At 39.5% G+C, this 13,229-nt stretch overlaps 1 protein-coding gene and 1 pseudogene across 5 annotated transcripts; both read right to left on the bottom strand.

Moving 5' to 3' along the window:
- The window catches only part of LOC141365605 (uncharacterized), a 251,496-nt pseudogene that overhangs the window by 105,324 nt on the left and 132,943 nt on the right, over window positions 1–13,229 (bottom strand).
- lyl1 (LYL1 basic helix-loop-helix family member) lies at window positions 1,979–9,239 on the bottom strand. 5 transcript variants are annotated; one of them, XM_073870620.1, is made up of 6 exons: window positions 8,927–9,239; window positions 8,711–8,821; window positions 8,149–8,319; window positions 7,130–7,691; window positions 5,933–6,027; window positions 1,979–2,733 (listed from the first exon to the last, which is right to left on the bottom strand). In XM_073870620.1, the coding sequence occupies exons 4-6, from the start codon at window positions 7,564–7,566 to the stop codon at window positions 2,309–2,311; spliced, it is 957 nt and encodes a 318-aa protein (XP_073726721.1). In that variant the 5' UTR covers window positions 7,567–7,691; window positions 8,149–8,319; window positions 8,711–8,821; window positions 8,927–9,239; the 3' UTR covers window positions 1,979–2,308. The 5 variants fall into 5 exon arrangements, with proteins under 5 accessions (XP_073726721.1, XP_055070185.2, XP_055070186.2 ...); XM_055214210.2 differs by having other exon boundaries at window positions 8,711–9,239; XM_055214211.2 differs by having other exon boundaries at window positions 8,149–8,316; window positions 8,711–9,239.

The following is a 13,229-nucleotide window of genomic DNA, read 5'->3' as shown; positions in this document are numbered from 1 at the left end:
AATCACATCTGCGCCATTCAGACAGAAAAACACCTTCGTCCTAAGGCCTGTTTTAAAAAAATCATTTATAGATGGCTTCATCGTACGCACGCGCGCTGACACGATACACGTCTGGATCCGAACTTTTCTTCCGGTTTCTTTTTTTTAATGGTCTGACTAGTTTCTAAACAAATGCCTCGTCGAAAATAACAAATGTTTTGGTTTACTAGGTAATTTATGTGTTGTTTTTTTTGCTTGTTATATAAATAAATTACGTTTAAAGAACTTTGTTGTTATTTATTCTTTGCGGAGTTTACCGGAAGTTACGTGCGGACCACGACAGCCGCTTGTTTATGTTGTTACTGTTGAAACCGTCTATACTCAATTGATTACATAAGCAGCAGAGCTGCCACACATTTAAATCCATCTGATAGATCCGCATCCCAGTGGTGGTTTCCCAGACGAGGATTAATCCTGGTCACAGGCAAAAATTTTGAGCTGTCTAACGTAAAACAGACATGTAAAATATATCAGTACCATTTTTATAATCTCAAGATGCACACCAGTCATGTTTTTGTATGGTATGAAATGTGTTTAAAATGTCCTAGGCCTGGGGCCTCATTTATAAAATGCTGCGTAAAAACCATCCAACATTTGATCTTACGATCATTTAACAAAAATGCGTACGTGTGATTTATAAACCGAACGTACGTGCAGAAAACGCGCGTACCCCTTTCAAATGAACTTGAACTTGTGCGCGCAGTCAAGCTGTTTCAGATCTCCGCCTTTAAACGATGCATAATTTATGTCAGACATATAAAAGAGCGCTTGTCAATGTTTAAACCCAATTTCAAACAGAAAGAATAACTTATATTTCCAAAAACCTGCAGCAATCAGACAAGCAAAAGTTTGTACGTCTGCTCAGACCCTGACGTGACGCTAAGCACTTTTCCACGTCAAAGACAGTTTTTATAAATATGGACTTTGCCGTGGATTTTTGCCTACGCACACTTTACGATCAAATCTGTGCAAACGCCCACACGCTTTATAAATGAGGCCCCTGGTTTCACAGACAAGGCTTAGCTTAAGACAGGACTAGGCCTTATTTAAATTAAAATATTTAACTATCTTTTATAAACATACCTTAGAATATATATGTTTCTGGTGTATCTTGAGACAAGTTAATTTTAAAATCTGCAAAATGTAAAAATAATTTATTTAAAGAGCACCAATGGTCGGAGTCACGATTTTACATTTCCTTTGTTGTGTAAGTGTGTATTAGTTCATGTTAACGATATGCATAAGGTAAAAACCCCAAAGTAAACGATGACAAGTTTTTGTCTTCAAGGTAAATCTCTTTTCTTGGACTACAACAAACACACAGATTGTAGGAAACAGTTTAGTGATGTAGACAAGACCGACGTTATCATAATTCCTCCCGCTTCGGACTCACAGCCTGTAAGTTAATCTTTCAAACAAGGTAAGGAGCGTCACATTTCCTGCTGTCACAACGTACAGATTAGCTGGCCAATCAGGGACACAGAGCTGTGCGTTTCAGGAAGAGAGTGAAATCTGGAGCTACAAAAATGTACGGTATGTGGAATTTTTTTAACCATAAACCACATGAACACATAGTACTACACCAAATACACAAAATAACATTGTTTTTTAGCCATGAAATAGGTGCACTTTTAGTTGAGACAGCTCAAACATGCATCTTAGTCTTGGACTAGCCTGAAGCCTTGTCTGTGAAACTGGGGGCTAATACATCTAAGGCTCCCTGTCCCAAAGACCGCCACACAGTCATCAGTAATCCTTAGTTCTTCACGTCTGATTGATTCATAATGAAAATAAATGAATCACAATCAAAAGCTCAACAGCCGCTCATACAAACACATAAACCGGTGTCACAGCTTCAGGTTTATTCTCATTCAGTTCAGTTCATTCTGCAAACCACAACAAATCTACAACAGATGAAAACTAATCAAAACAAAAAGTCTTTTAAAGCCAACTGAAGGTATTTAATAAGATACAATGCTGTGAATAAGCCCATGTTATTTATATATCAAAATGATGTCAAGTTGTTTATTTATTCTCCATCTGAGTCTTTTTTCTAATATGTCAGCACTTCTGCCTGTGAGAGGAAATCAAATGCAGAACTAACAGACATGAAGAATCATATCAACACATGAACTATAGATCTGTGCTTTAACAACACGCCTGACGTCATCAGAGAGAAAATGTCAATTCACAGCACGATGTCTTGAAGAGTTTGTAAGAGTGAAGTGCTTTTGTCTGACTGGGTCGCTTTATGTTTAGTTGTTGTTGGTCATCGCTGGCAGTCACTTGCTGTGACCACCAGAATCTGTTCCTGAACTTTCTCCACAATCCCAGTGCTACCACATTTTCCCTCCTCGCCATCTGTGTCGCCATAACAACTGGATCCCGGCGACGCCGTCACGGAGTCTCTGTGGGGAAGGGTGGGACTGCAGGTTCGCACCTCACCAGCGGCGTCTTCTGTGCCATCCGTCGTTCTTTCACGCGGCCGAGCGCTCGCCTGGTCGTTCAGCAGCCTGACGAGGAAGTTAATGTACTTCATGGCCAGTCGCAAGATCTCGTTTTTGCTGAGTTTTTTGTCAGGCGGGTGAGTTGGGATGAGTTTGCGAAGTTCAGAAAAAGCCCCGTTTACGTTTTGCTGCCGCCAGCGTTCCCGACTATTAGTGAAAACACGACGAGCCAACTTTTGTGGAGGACCTGAAGAAGAACAACAGAAGACAACATGAGATCCTGCTTTACTGTACCACAGCAGAAGAATGTGAAGTCACTTGATGCATAAATTAATGTAAGATTATTCAAATGAAGAATAAAGGAATAAATTAACAAACCGACAAACTAAACAGATTTTGATTCTGATCGTATGAGTGACACTCAGAGACATTTTAAAACTGCCAATACACTTAAACCTAAGACAATCAAATGGCACCTTAAACACCACAACATCATCATCATCGTCTTGACCTCCCTGCTAAAAAAACAATAGAAACCATCACAGAAATTCTATTGCATTTAATGGCTTTAATGGGATTTTCAGGGTTCCCACACCTTAAGACCGGGATACACTGCACGATAATTGGCTGTCCCAGACGAAAGATTGCCATCGTGAAACTATCGTCGCGATTTCTGTGATCGTGGCTCTCCATCGGTGGTCCTATGTCGTACAATGAGAGAGGTTCAAAGACGGCCGTTTTCCCGGTCTTGCGTCCAAAGATAGCCTACGATAGTTTTCTGGCAGTGTCAGAAATTCAGCATGATCACCGCACAGTGTGTTTGATGCTACGACCTGCGCGTCGGTATTTGTTTACCACGAGCGCATGCTGGTGACATTGCGCAACGTGTGACGCAGCCGCCGAAGCTTCCGTGTCATCATCGTACAGTCTACATGCCTCTCGTACCCGAGTTTAAACGATACATGTCGCACAGTGTGATAAGGTAATGATCTTATAAGAGGACAAAAATCGTGCAGTGTATTCCGGGCTTTAGTTAACTTCAAATTCAAGGACCTTTCAAGGACTTTCCAGGTCCAATACCCTCAAATTCAAGGACTAAATGTGGGGACACATTTGAAGTGAGAGCAAGGTTACATCATGTTACCTTTTAAGATACATTGTTACAGATCCCTTTTGAGGGAACTCGCGCTGCATCACTGTGGTGACACTTTGGGGACGCCTCCAGGGGTAAGTGTGTCTGAATGTATATATCAAATTCAACCAATGGTGAGGCTTAACGACAAAGACAGGGTGACGCGGAGTCTGGCAATATTTCAGATAGTGATATACTTCCTAAGACGGCGTTACAGGGACGCAGGAAGTATGGCAAGAGAGACGCAGCGTCTCGTTCCCTTCTCAGGGAGCAACAGTTACGTACGTAACGCGAGATGTTTTCATGTGTCAAACACAATTATGCAAAAAAGCATTTTGGTATAAATCAACATTCACATACAGAAGATATAAGCATTTAAAGCCAACAGTTTAGCACGTGTGCTTAAAAAGTCTAGATTTTATGATATTATCCTACACTACACAGGGAATCATATATAATGTAATATTTTTTTCATAAAATAGAGTCAAGCACTTTCAATGACCTGTATCTATGTATGTTTATTTTCAAAAACTTCCCAAGGCCTTAAACGCCCACCCCAACCCCCCCCCCCCCCCCCAGATTCACAAACTTTCAAGGACCCGTGGAAACCCTAGATTTTTATTGGTTGTATTGGAAACTATAATGGTCTCTGTGGGTCTCTACCATGTGTTGGGTTCAATTGGTGGGGGCATTAAATCCTACTGGAATAATGCCCAAAACACATGGTTTAAATGGTAAAAGTTGATGATTCCTAATGGTATTTTAATGGAGACCAGTAGAATTTCTGTGATGTTTCTATTGTTATTTTTTTCAGCAGGGCTAAAACGCATCCTACACAGCAAATTTAGCAGAGTTAAAATTACGGTGTTAATGGAAATATAAAGAGTTCGGAGTTAATTTAACACTGGATTGAGTTAAAACTATTTTATTTAACTCTATAAAAATAAAGAGTTGGTGTCAAAACAGAGTGTTACCACTTTTTTTAAATAATCAACTCCTACAGTGTTTTGTTAGTGGAGTTTGTTTACTCCTAGAGTGTTAAATAGAGAAGACCTCCCCCTTTTTACAGCACACACTGAACCGTGTTTTTGGATGATGCAGTTCAAGCAGAAGCTCATCTCTTTCACTGTAAATGGTAAGTAAATGTTCAATAAATAAAATTTTGATCAATAATATTTGTGAGTTGTGAGGTGTTATGTTTTATATGCTGTTGGTGTCAAGTTTAACATTAAGTGTCGTGTTATTGTCATTATATGAATGCAGCAGTTGAGTTTAGGTCTTAGCCTCAGATGGAGCTATTCATACTCGTATAATGTTTTTGGGAGTTTTTTTTGTTGTTGTTGTTTTTTTGCTTTATATGCTGTTTAAGTTTAATATATATATTTTTAAATCCATTAATGTGTGCAGGAGATTTGCTTTGGGGACTTTAGAGGAGCACAGAAATAGGCCTACATGAAAATTTCTTCAGACGAAGAGCAATTTTATAACAAAGTGAGTATTTTGTGCAAAACATAAATTGTTTTTTTTGCATTTTGTATTGTTTTTTAATACTGAATGTTTCCCTTTTATTTTTGTTTCATTAACAGAAAAGTTCAATATCTAGTCCGAAGGTCTGACCGAGAATCATATCACCTCCTTACAGCTACTGGTTCATCATATTCTGCTGTTAATATGTGAAGACCAACATGGATTTTGGATTGAAATGAAGTCAAACTTGTTTGTATGAACTGAAGCATCCCATAAACTGTGTTTACTGTTGTTATACATTGGGAATGTGCTTTTTAGTTCGGATGTTAATATGTTAATTTAATGAACACTTAAATGCATGATACATTGAGGACAATTTTTCTGTCATAAATAAATGTTGATCATTAGTTTTAAAATGAGAATGATAGATTATACTGCTGTATTGTTACATTTAAAAAACTGTTTAAAATAAAGTTTTTTATCCCAAAAGTACCTTAATATGTTTATGTCTTTACATTTACCATAATAACACCATATTAAAAAATATAACACTACATTGGAGTTAACAAATTACACAGAGGGAGTTAATTTTTAACAAAAAAAAAATAATTAACACTAATTAGTGTAAATTTATAGTTAGATTTTTAACTCTGTATAGTGTCAATTGCTAACACTTTAAAAGCGTCAACATGCCAACACTTTCAAAAGTGTTAAAATAACTATATTGGGAGTGGACCCCATGAGACACTTTTAAAGTGTTGAAATTAACTCTTATAGAGTTATTCTGAGGTTCCAGATTTTGCTGTGTACTTTGAATCCTTTTTAACAATTCACAAAATAAATTCACCTTCATTTAGATCCAATTCAAAGTGTGTCGACGGCCGTCTCTTCATACGAGCGCTACTGAAGATCCCAAAGCCTCTAGACGGAGCAAGAAAAGAACTGAGGAGGAGAAATGAGCAGAAAAGATTAAGAAACGAATGGAGATGACTGAAGACACAAATCTATAAAAACACTTCAGGAGCTTCTGACACGATCGACAGACGTGACAATATCAGATCTGCTTTCATTAAACACTTCTGCGGCCTGCGATGCTCTAAGATGAAGGAGATGAAAGATCTCACGCCAGTTTTACACAAATTGAAGTTTTATTTAAGAAAATTCAGGAAGCACACTTTCAGATAACCAACCAATCAGTGCAAGAGGAAGCCAGTATATAAAGCCGTCTCTAACCCGCAACAAGTTTCACAGCATCCCTCCACCACCCCATCATCTCACTCTTGCCTGGTTTCTTTCCCAGTTAAGGACTCTGGGGGGCAAATTCTTACCAAAACAGAACGCATAATACACCAAAATGAATACACAAATTACTTTATTTTCATTTCATGTACATGTAAACTCATGAAGTCTCTCTAGGGAAGTCGCATCACTAGGCGGCCATGTTTGCAACGCCTCCAGGTTATTTAAGTCATACAAGACTAAAGTCCTATTTACTTGAAAAATCACATTTACACAACATATTTTTGACCAACAACCTGAAATCGACGACACCATTTTGGTTCTTGAATAGAAGCTAAAATGAGCTTGATAAAGTGTTTTTAGCGCATGCACACAGGTTGACTCTGAATAAAGCCTCAACCCCAGAGATTCATCAGTCTTTATTGATTGATGATTGATTTTTGACTGGAAGGCGGGACTTCTGGCACCAGAGCGGCCATATTGAGTGTTGCATTTTTAGTAATAGATTATAATTATATCCAATATCTTTGGTTTAACTTCGGCTTATCAAAAACAAAATCATAACTTTTTTGCTGGCAGCAGATGCTTAAACAAAGATCATACATATAGAGATTTTATAATGATTGTCCATGAATTAGAAATGAAGACTGTTTGTCAATTCATTATTTTAGGTACTTTTTTGTTAAAACGGCACCAGTAATTGAGTTACATGGAAATGAGCATCCAGAATCACTTCTGAAGGACAGTAGAGTTGTATTTAAAATGACATGAGGACGAGTAAATCTTGATTCTTGATGTCACTCACCTGTTGATGAAAGGGTGCGTCTGTAGAAATGGAGGGGGTAACAGGGCGGCCGCGGGTCCGGACAGCGAGGAAAGATGCGTCAGATGCAGTTCAGCGGGGCGGTGCGGGAGGGGGGGTGCTGGGTGCAGGGCCGTCAGCGGGGTGGCCAGCATGGGGGGTTTGCTGTGACCTAGACTGATGACGGGAATATTGGGGGGGAGAGGTGTCGAAGGTGAGGAAGAGATTTGGGCAGGGTCTGCTGACGACACGGGAGGGCTCTGCCGCCGAGGTGTCCCGGCCTTGGTCCGGGTCGGTTCGGTCTCTCCTCTGGGTGAGGTCGGTTCAGTACGATTCGCCGCATCATTAGCATCCGGAGGGCTCACGTGAGTTGGACCAATGAGCTGGATGACACGCGGGGAGTGAGGGGGTGAGGATGGAGATGAAGATTTCTCCATCATGACCCAAGACTGAAAAAACGTCCTGTGGTGACAGATGATCTCAGAGTCTTCTCATTGTGTTTCTGTATTAATGTCTCAAACATCTGCAAGTCTCTGATCAAACATTCAGTCACTTCTGTCTGGACCTGAAATGAGAGAACATTGGTTTTTGAAGTCTTGTTGTAATGCTGTAAATCTTCACACTGTTGCTATAAACAGGTGTCACTCCACTTCACACAATCCATAATAAAAGTTGGCATTAAATCTGTGTCATGTGTACACAACCAAACTGAATTATTAATTTTAAATGAGATTAAAAGTATATTCACAGAAATCATCTATCACAATTGATCGCCTGGAGAATCTCTCTCTCTCTCTCTCTCACACACACACACACACACACACACACACCAACAATAACAACAACAGTCGTGAAAGAATTCAAACAGATTCAACTCAATTATGTTTTCATTACATTGTAGTCAGTGTGTGTTTTTGTTTATTTAAGATCATGTTTTTATCATTTCTCAATTCTTCCCGTCTAGATATCAATACAGTCATTGATGCTCATAGAAACATAGCTGAAGAAAACTCATCACACACATAAATGATTCCTGAGTTGTTTAAAACACGCTTCTGCAATCGATTTCCTTTCACTGCTTCAGACATCGACTGCTGTTCCTCAACTCCAGATCCTCTTTTTCTTCAATGTAATGAACTTTCATGATAGCGAGCGACTCTTAAATGAATTCAGAGCAGCTGAAGTCGGCTCTTCTGTCACACAAACAAACACTTCATGATTTTATTGTTTGTGTTCGGAAGGTCAATTCATGCTCCTTCATTACAGACAGGAAATATCAAATATTTGACTCGTGTCACGTTTCATCCAAACATCTGAGTGATGTGTCATGCCAATCTTTAAGGTTTTAACATCAGAGGACAAACTCGCAGTCTAAAACAACTTTCAGGTTCTCTGTTTACGTTCAGCACAATCCCACATTTACACTTTCTATCAATGCTGTAAAATAATTCATCTGTAGGATTGTAACATGTTTTGTGCTGATGATTAATGAACAGATCAGATCAGGCATTATCAGTCGTGATCAATAACCGATCTGATCCGTGTGTGTGTGTGTGTGTGTGTGTGTGTGATCTGGTCACTCACCGGGTTTGTGGTCACTTTCTCTGGTGTACACATGCGACTTCATTTGTGTTGTCTGTCGATTGAGCACAACCTCCTTCTCTTCACTTCACTTCCTTCCCTATGAGCGATGTTCTGAAGCGATCAGAGAAGATCAGAGACGCACCGATGAACTCTGAACCACTGACACACCACTGCTAGATCTCTTTAAATAACACTGATGAACATGTGTCCACGCACCTGTCTGTCTGTCTGTCTGTCTGTCTGTCCATCTGTCTGTCCGTCTGCCCCTGGTGGACATAGTGCTCTAGTTGGCCACCAGTTGGGTTGATCTACTATGGGATGTAAGAGAGCAAGAGACACATACAGAAAGAGAGAGAGAGAAAGAGAGAGAGAGAGAGAGAGAGACAGACAGAAAGAGAGACAGGAGTTTTCCGCTCTCTGCTGGACAGGAGGATGTACTTGTACAATATGTTGATGCCTGATAAGACCCAACTAATGGCTGCAGACTTCAGATAAGAACCTCTCTCTCTCTCTCTCTCTCTCTCTCTCTCTCTCTCTCTCTCTCTCTCTCTCTCTCTCTCTCTCTCTCTCTCTCTCTCTCTCTCTCTGGTCAGTTGCAGGACTCAGTGAAGGATCTTGGATCACAACCAAAAGGAAGCACAACTTACATCACAATTGAATAACACTGTAAAAGCACTCTCACATACACACAGACACGCATGACACACACGCACACACACAACACGCACATGCGCACACACACACACACACACACGTGCACACACACACACACACACACACACACACACACACACACACACACACACACACACACACACACACACACACACACACATATATACACATACACACACACACACACATACACACATTTTTGCTTAAACATTTGTACTGTGGTAGGAGTTTTTTTTTAAAGATAATAATGTAATGTAGGTGCCGCTGTATGGTGAATAAGTCACGACTGAAGGGATTTGATGATTTAGCTGTAAGAACTAAACATTTAAATATATATTTATGTTTTTGTCCGATTAGTCAATTATGAAAATAATCATTAGTTGCAGCTCTTAGTCATTACAAAATTATATTTGATTACCAAAGCTGTGTGTGTGCGCGTGCGTGTGTGTGCACGTGTCTGTGTGTGTGTGTGTGTGTGTGTGTGTGTCTGTGTGTGTGTGTGTGTGTAGCAGCTGTGATACAGTTGAGTGGCTGCAGTTTGTCATCATGTTAGTAGTGATCAGAGTCTCAGTGTTAAATAAAGACACAGATCTTCTCTCTCATTCACTTTGTGGTTAAAACTGTTTCCATAAATATTACACAACCTTCAGTCAGATACACAACTGAACATTGTGTTAAACAGTAAATGTGTTCTCTATTTAAACAGTAGTTCTTGAATGTCTCAATAATAATAATAATAATAATAATAATAATAATAATAATAATAATAATAATAATAATAATAATAATAATAAAAGTTTGTTTTCTCTAGCTGTCATTGTAAAAACATCATTCAAAACACTTCTATTAGAAGTAATTGTGATTTTTTTCCCCAATCCTTTAAAATGGCAGAATCGACACATTTCTGTTCTGACACAAACTGACAGTAAATCTAGCAGTCAATGTTTCACAAGAGGAAGAAATCAGAACGATTGTTTGAGACGCCCGCTCATTGTCTCTACAAACACATTCAACAACAAAGCAGAAAGTGTTTACATGATACGAACATGAACTTTTCAGCAGTGTCAATGATCGAACTTCAAAGGAAAGGACGCAGGAGACAATTAACATCAAGTGTGTGTGTGTGTGTGTGTGTGTGTGTGTGTGTGTGTGTGTGTGTGTGTGTGTGTGTGTGTGTGTGTGTGTGTCTCTGGTTTCTCTTCATCAATGGTGTTTGTTAAGACATCACTTTCACTGTTACTCATAGCAACTTAAACAAGACGGAGATTAAATAACACTTCCAGATAATCAGATACACAATATTCACCTGACTAACAATACAACAGATCTGAGCCATGACTGATACAGGTGTAAACTGATACCAAACAAACACACAGGTGGAGTCTAAATACCCACACTTGAGGTCTTGGTCACTGGAGAGCGTGTGCACGCCACGAGAAGTAAGTGTGCAAGACTGTCTCATGTCTTAAAACTGGCAGTGTAGTGCCCTTAACTCCCTAAATATCCCTGAATGTAAATCGTGAGACTTTTGCCCGAGATGTCACAGAAACATTTAATTGTAAGTTAATAAATGTATTTTACATATTTGGGTAGTAAAACAGAAATTGTTGAACATTGTATTGGTGCAAACATTGTTACGTATTTTGTAAAAAAAAATGTGCACCTGCTTTTATCACATAACTATAAATAACATTAAATGTTTCGCTTATTTAGGGATAATTCAATTCAATTTTATTTATATAGCACTTTTCACAATTGTTTATTTAATAAAAGCAGTAGACAACAGATAAATCACAGGACAACATAGCAAAATACAGCGGTTAAGATTAAACCGTACGATCGGCGTAGTAATAATGTAACGCATGTGTAACGTAATGTAGTTCTAAGTGAAGATAATGTCAGTTGAAAATAAAACCCCTAGGAGAAAAACCCCGTAGGGAAAAGTCCTTGGGAGAAAAAAACTCTTGAGAGAGAGAGACAGACATAGCTGATGATATACTTTTAGATTGAGTACTATATTATTAAAATGTTTGTGAATTAAAGTTTTTATAATTTAAATTAAAAGTTGTTGCTGGATGAACCATTAAAAAAAGATTTAAAAAAATGTAATAATAAAGGGAAGCGGTCAGTTGTCCAGTAGATCAGAGGTGAGATGACGGCAGCAGGAGCTGGGTCTGTTAGGGCCGATTCACACCGGCTGCGTGGCGTGTGCATCTCAGCTGCGTGGCGTGTCCGTTTTTATTTAGGCTCCCATGTTAGCAGGTTTGACAGTTCACACCGCCTGCATGACACGCACGTCTCAGCAAAACGCGTGCATGCTAGGAATAGGATCGACACCTATTTTTCACGCCACACGCAAGCGTCTTGGAAGCGTTTCCAGGCAAAATATATGTCACCTATAGCAACATCAGCGCGTCAGCGATGCATCAGGCATGCTTCTGGTATGTACAGACACAGAAAACGCGACGCAGTTGCCAAGCAACTGACATGCAACAGATACGCCACGCAGCCGGTGTGTATCGGCCCTTAGTCTTAGTGTCCTTGGGTTCAAGGATGAGACAGAGAAACAAAATCCTACTATAGCGTAGGGGCTGATTGTATGTAATGCAAGTGTCATACAGTATAGTGGATGAAAGTATTCTAATCTAAGTTCAGCAAATCTTCACTTCAGAGTGTTTATTTTATTTAAAGAAAACCCTAGAATATATATTTAAAAAAAAAATGATTTTGGTGCAAATTGCTGCCACTCCTTGGATTGACATTTTTACACTTGCTAAGTGTCCCATCAGGTGAATAATCCTACATGCACGCTTGGGATCTTCACGCCCACTAGAACACTCGAGCAAAATACAGGAAATACATCATGTAAGTAGTCAAGTGGTCAAGTGCAAAGACCGCAAGTGTGAGTATTAGGACGCAGCCACAACCACATCTCTCTGCATCCCAGACAACAATCAGAGGACCTGTCAATCAAACACTGCACCAGTTTAAAATAAATCTGGATAAATGAGAGCTCAAGACACAACTTCAGTATGTAAGAACATACAGTGACACTCATTGTGTTCAGTTTACACTGAAATTTAACAATTCAAGCATTACAATGAGAAACACAAGTCAACATCCAGTAACAGCATGTATGACACATACAAGACACTGCATGATACGGCTTCATCTGACCTGAACACCTGCCTCAGATATGAATGATGTCTGATGCAAACAGTCAGTACTCAAACTACATTCAATTAACACAGACCTGCAAAACCTTTCAATCCTGTTTCAAATATCTTAAAGAATTTAAACTGTAGTGTATTAGCGGACATTATTTGTGTTTCTCTGTAACTCACAGATATCATCTCACTCGCTCGCTCACACCTGCTTGTATGACTAAATTTATTCTTCATGCGCGGCTGCTCTTGCAGAAAACACAGAGAGTCACACGTTTATAAACTTTTGGCACAAATAAACTGATCAAGAGCGCCGCTGTCATTCATTTAATGAGAAAATACAATAAAAATACACTCAACACTGTCAGTCAATAGAAATAAACTGATTCTGTGCATGTGTGTGTGTGTGTGTGTGTGTGTGTGTGTGTGTGTGTGTGTGTGTTGTCAAGCTCTCAGTACCCAGGATGCACCTGGAGCAGCAGAGGGAAGACGACAGGGACAGCTGTTTCCCGTCCACACTTCCTGTTTCAGCACACGGGGTGGGGAGGGTTTATAGGGGGACCGTCGGCCATTTTCCAAACAGGATATATCTGCCACGGTCACAGGTGTGAGCACACGAACGATTATTCATAAGTCATTTCTTAATACGCTGTAAAGGGGCCACCGGGTTTCCGATTGAA

Source organism: Misgurnus anguillicaudatus, chromosome 8, assembly GCF_027580225.2.
Source record: "Misgurnus anguillicaudatus chromosome 8, ASM2758022v2, whole genome shotgun sequence".
Taxonomy (NCBI): domain Eukaryota; kingdom Metazoa; phylum Chordata; class Actinopteri; order Cypriniformes; family Cobitidae; genus Misgurnus; species Misgurnus anguillicaudatus.
The sequence above is the reverse complement of the archived record's forward strand: the minus strand, read 5'-3'. Positions and strand labels throughout refer to the sequence as shown.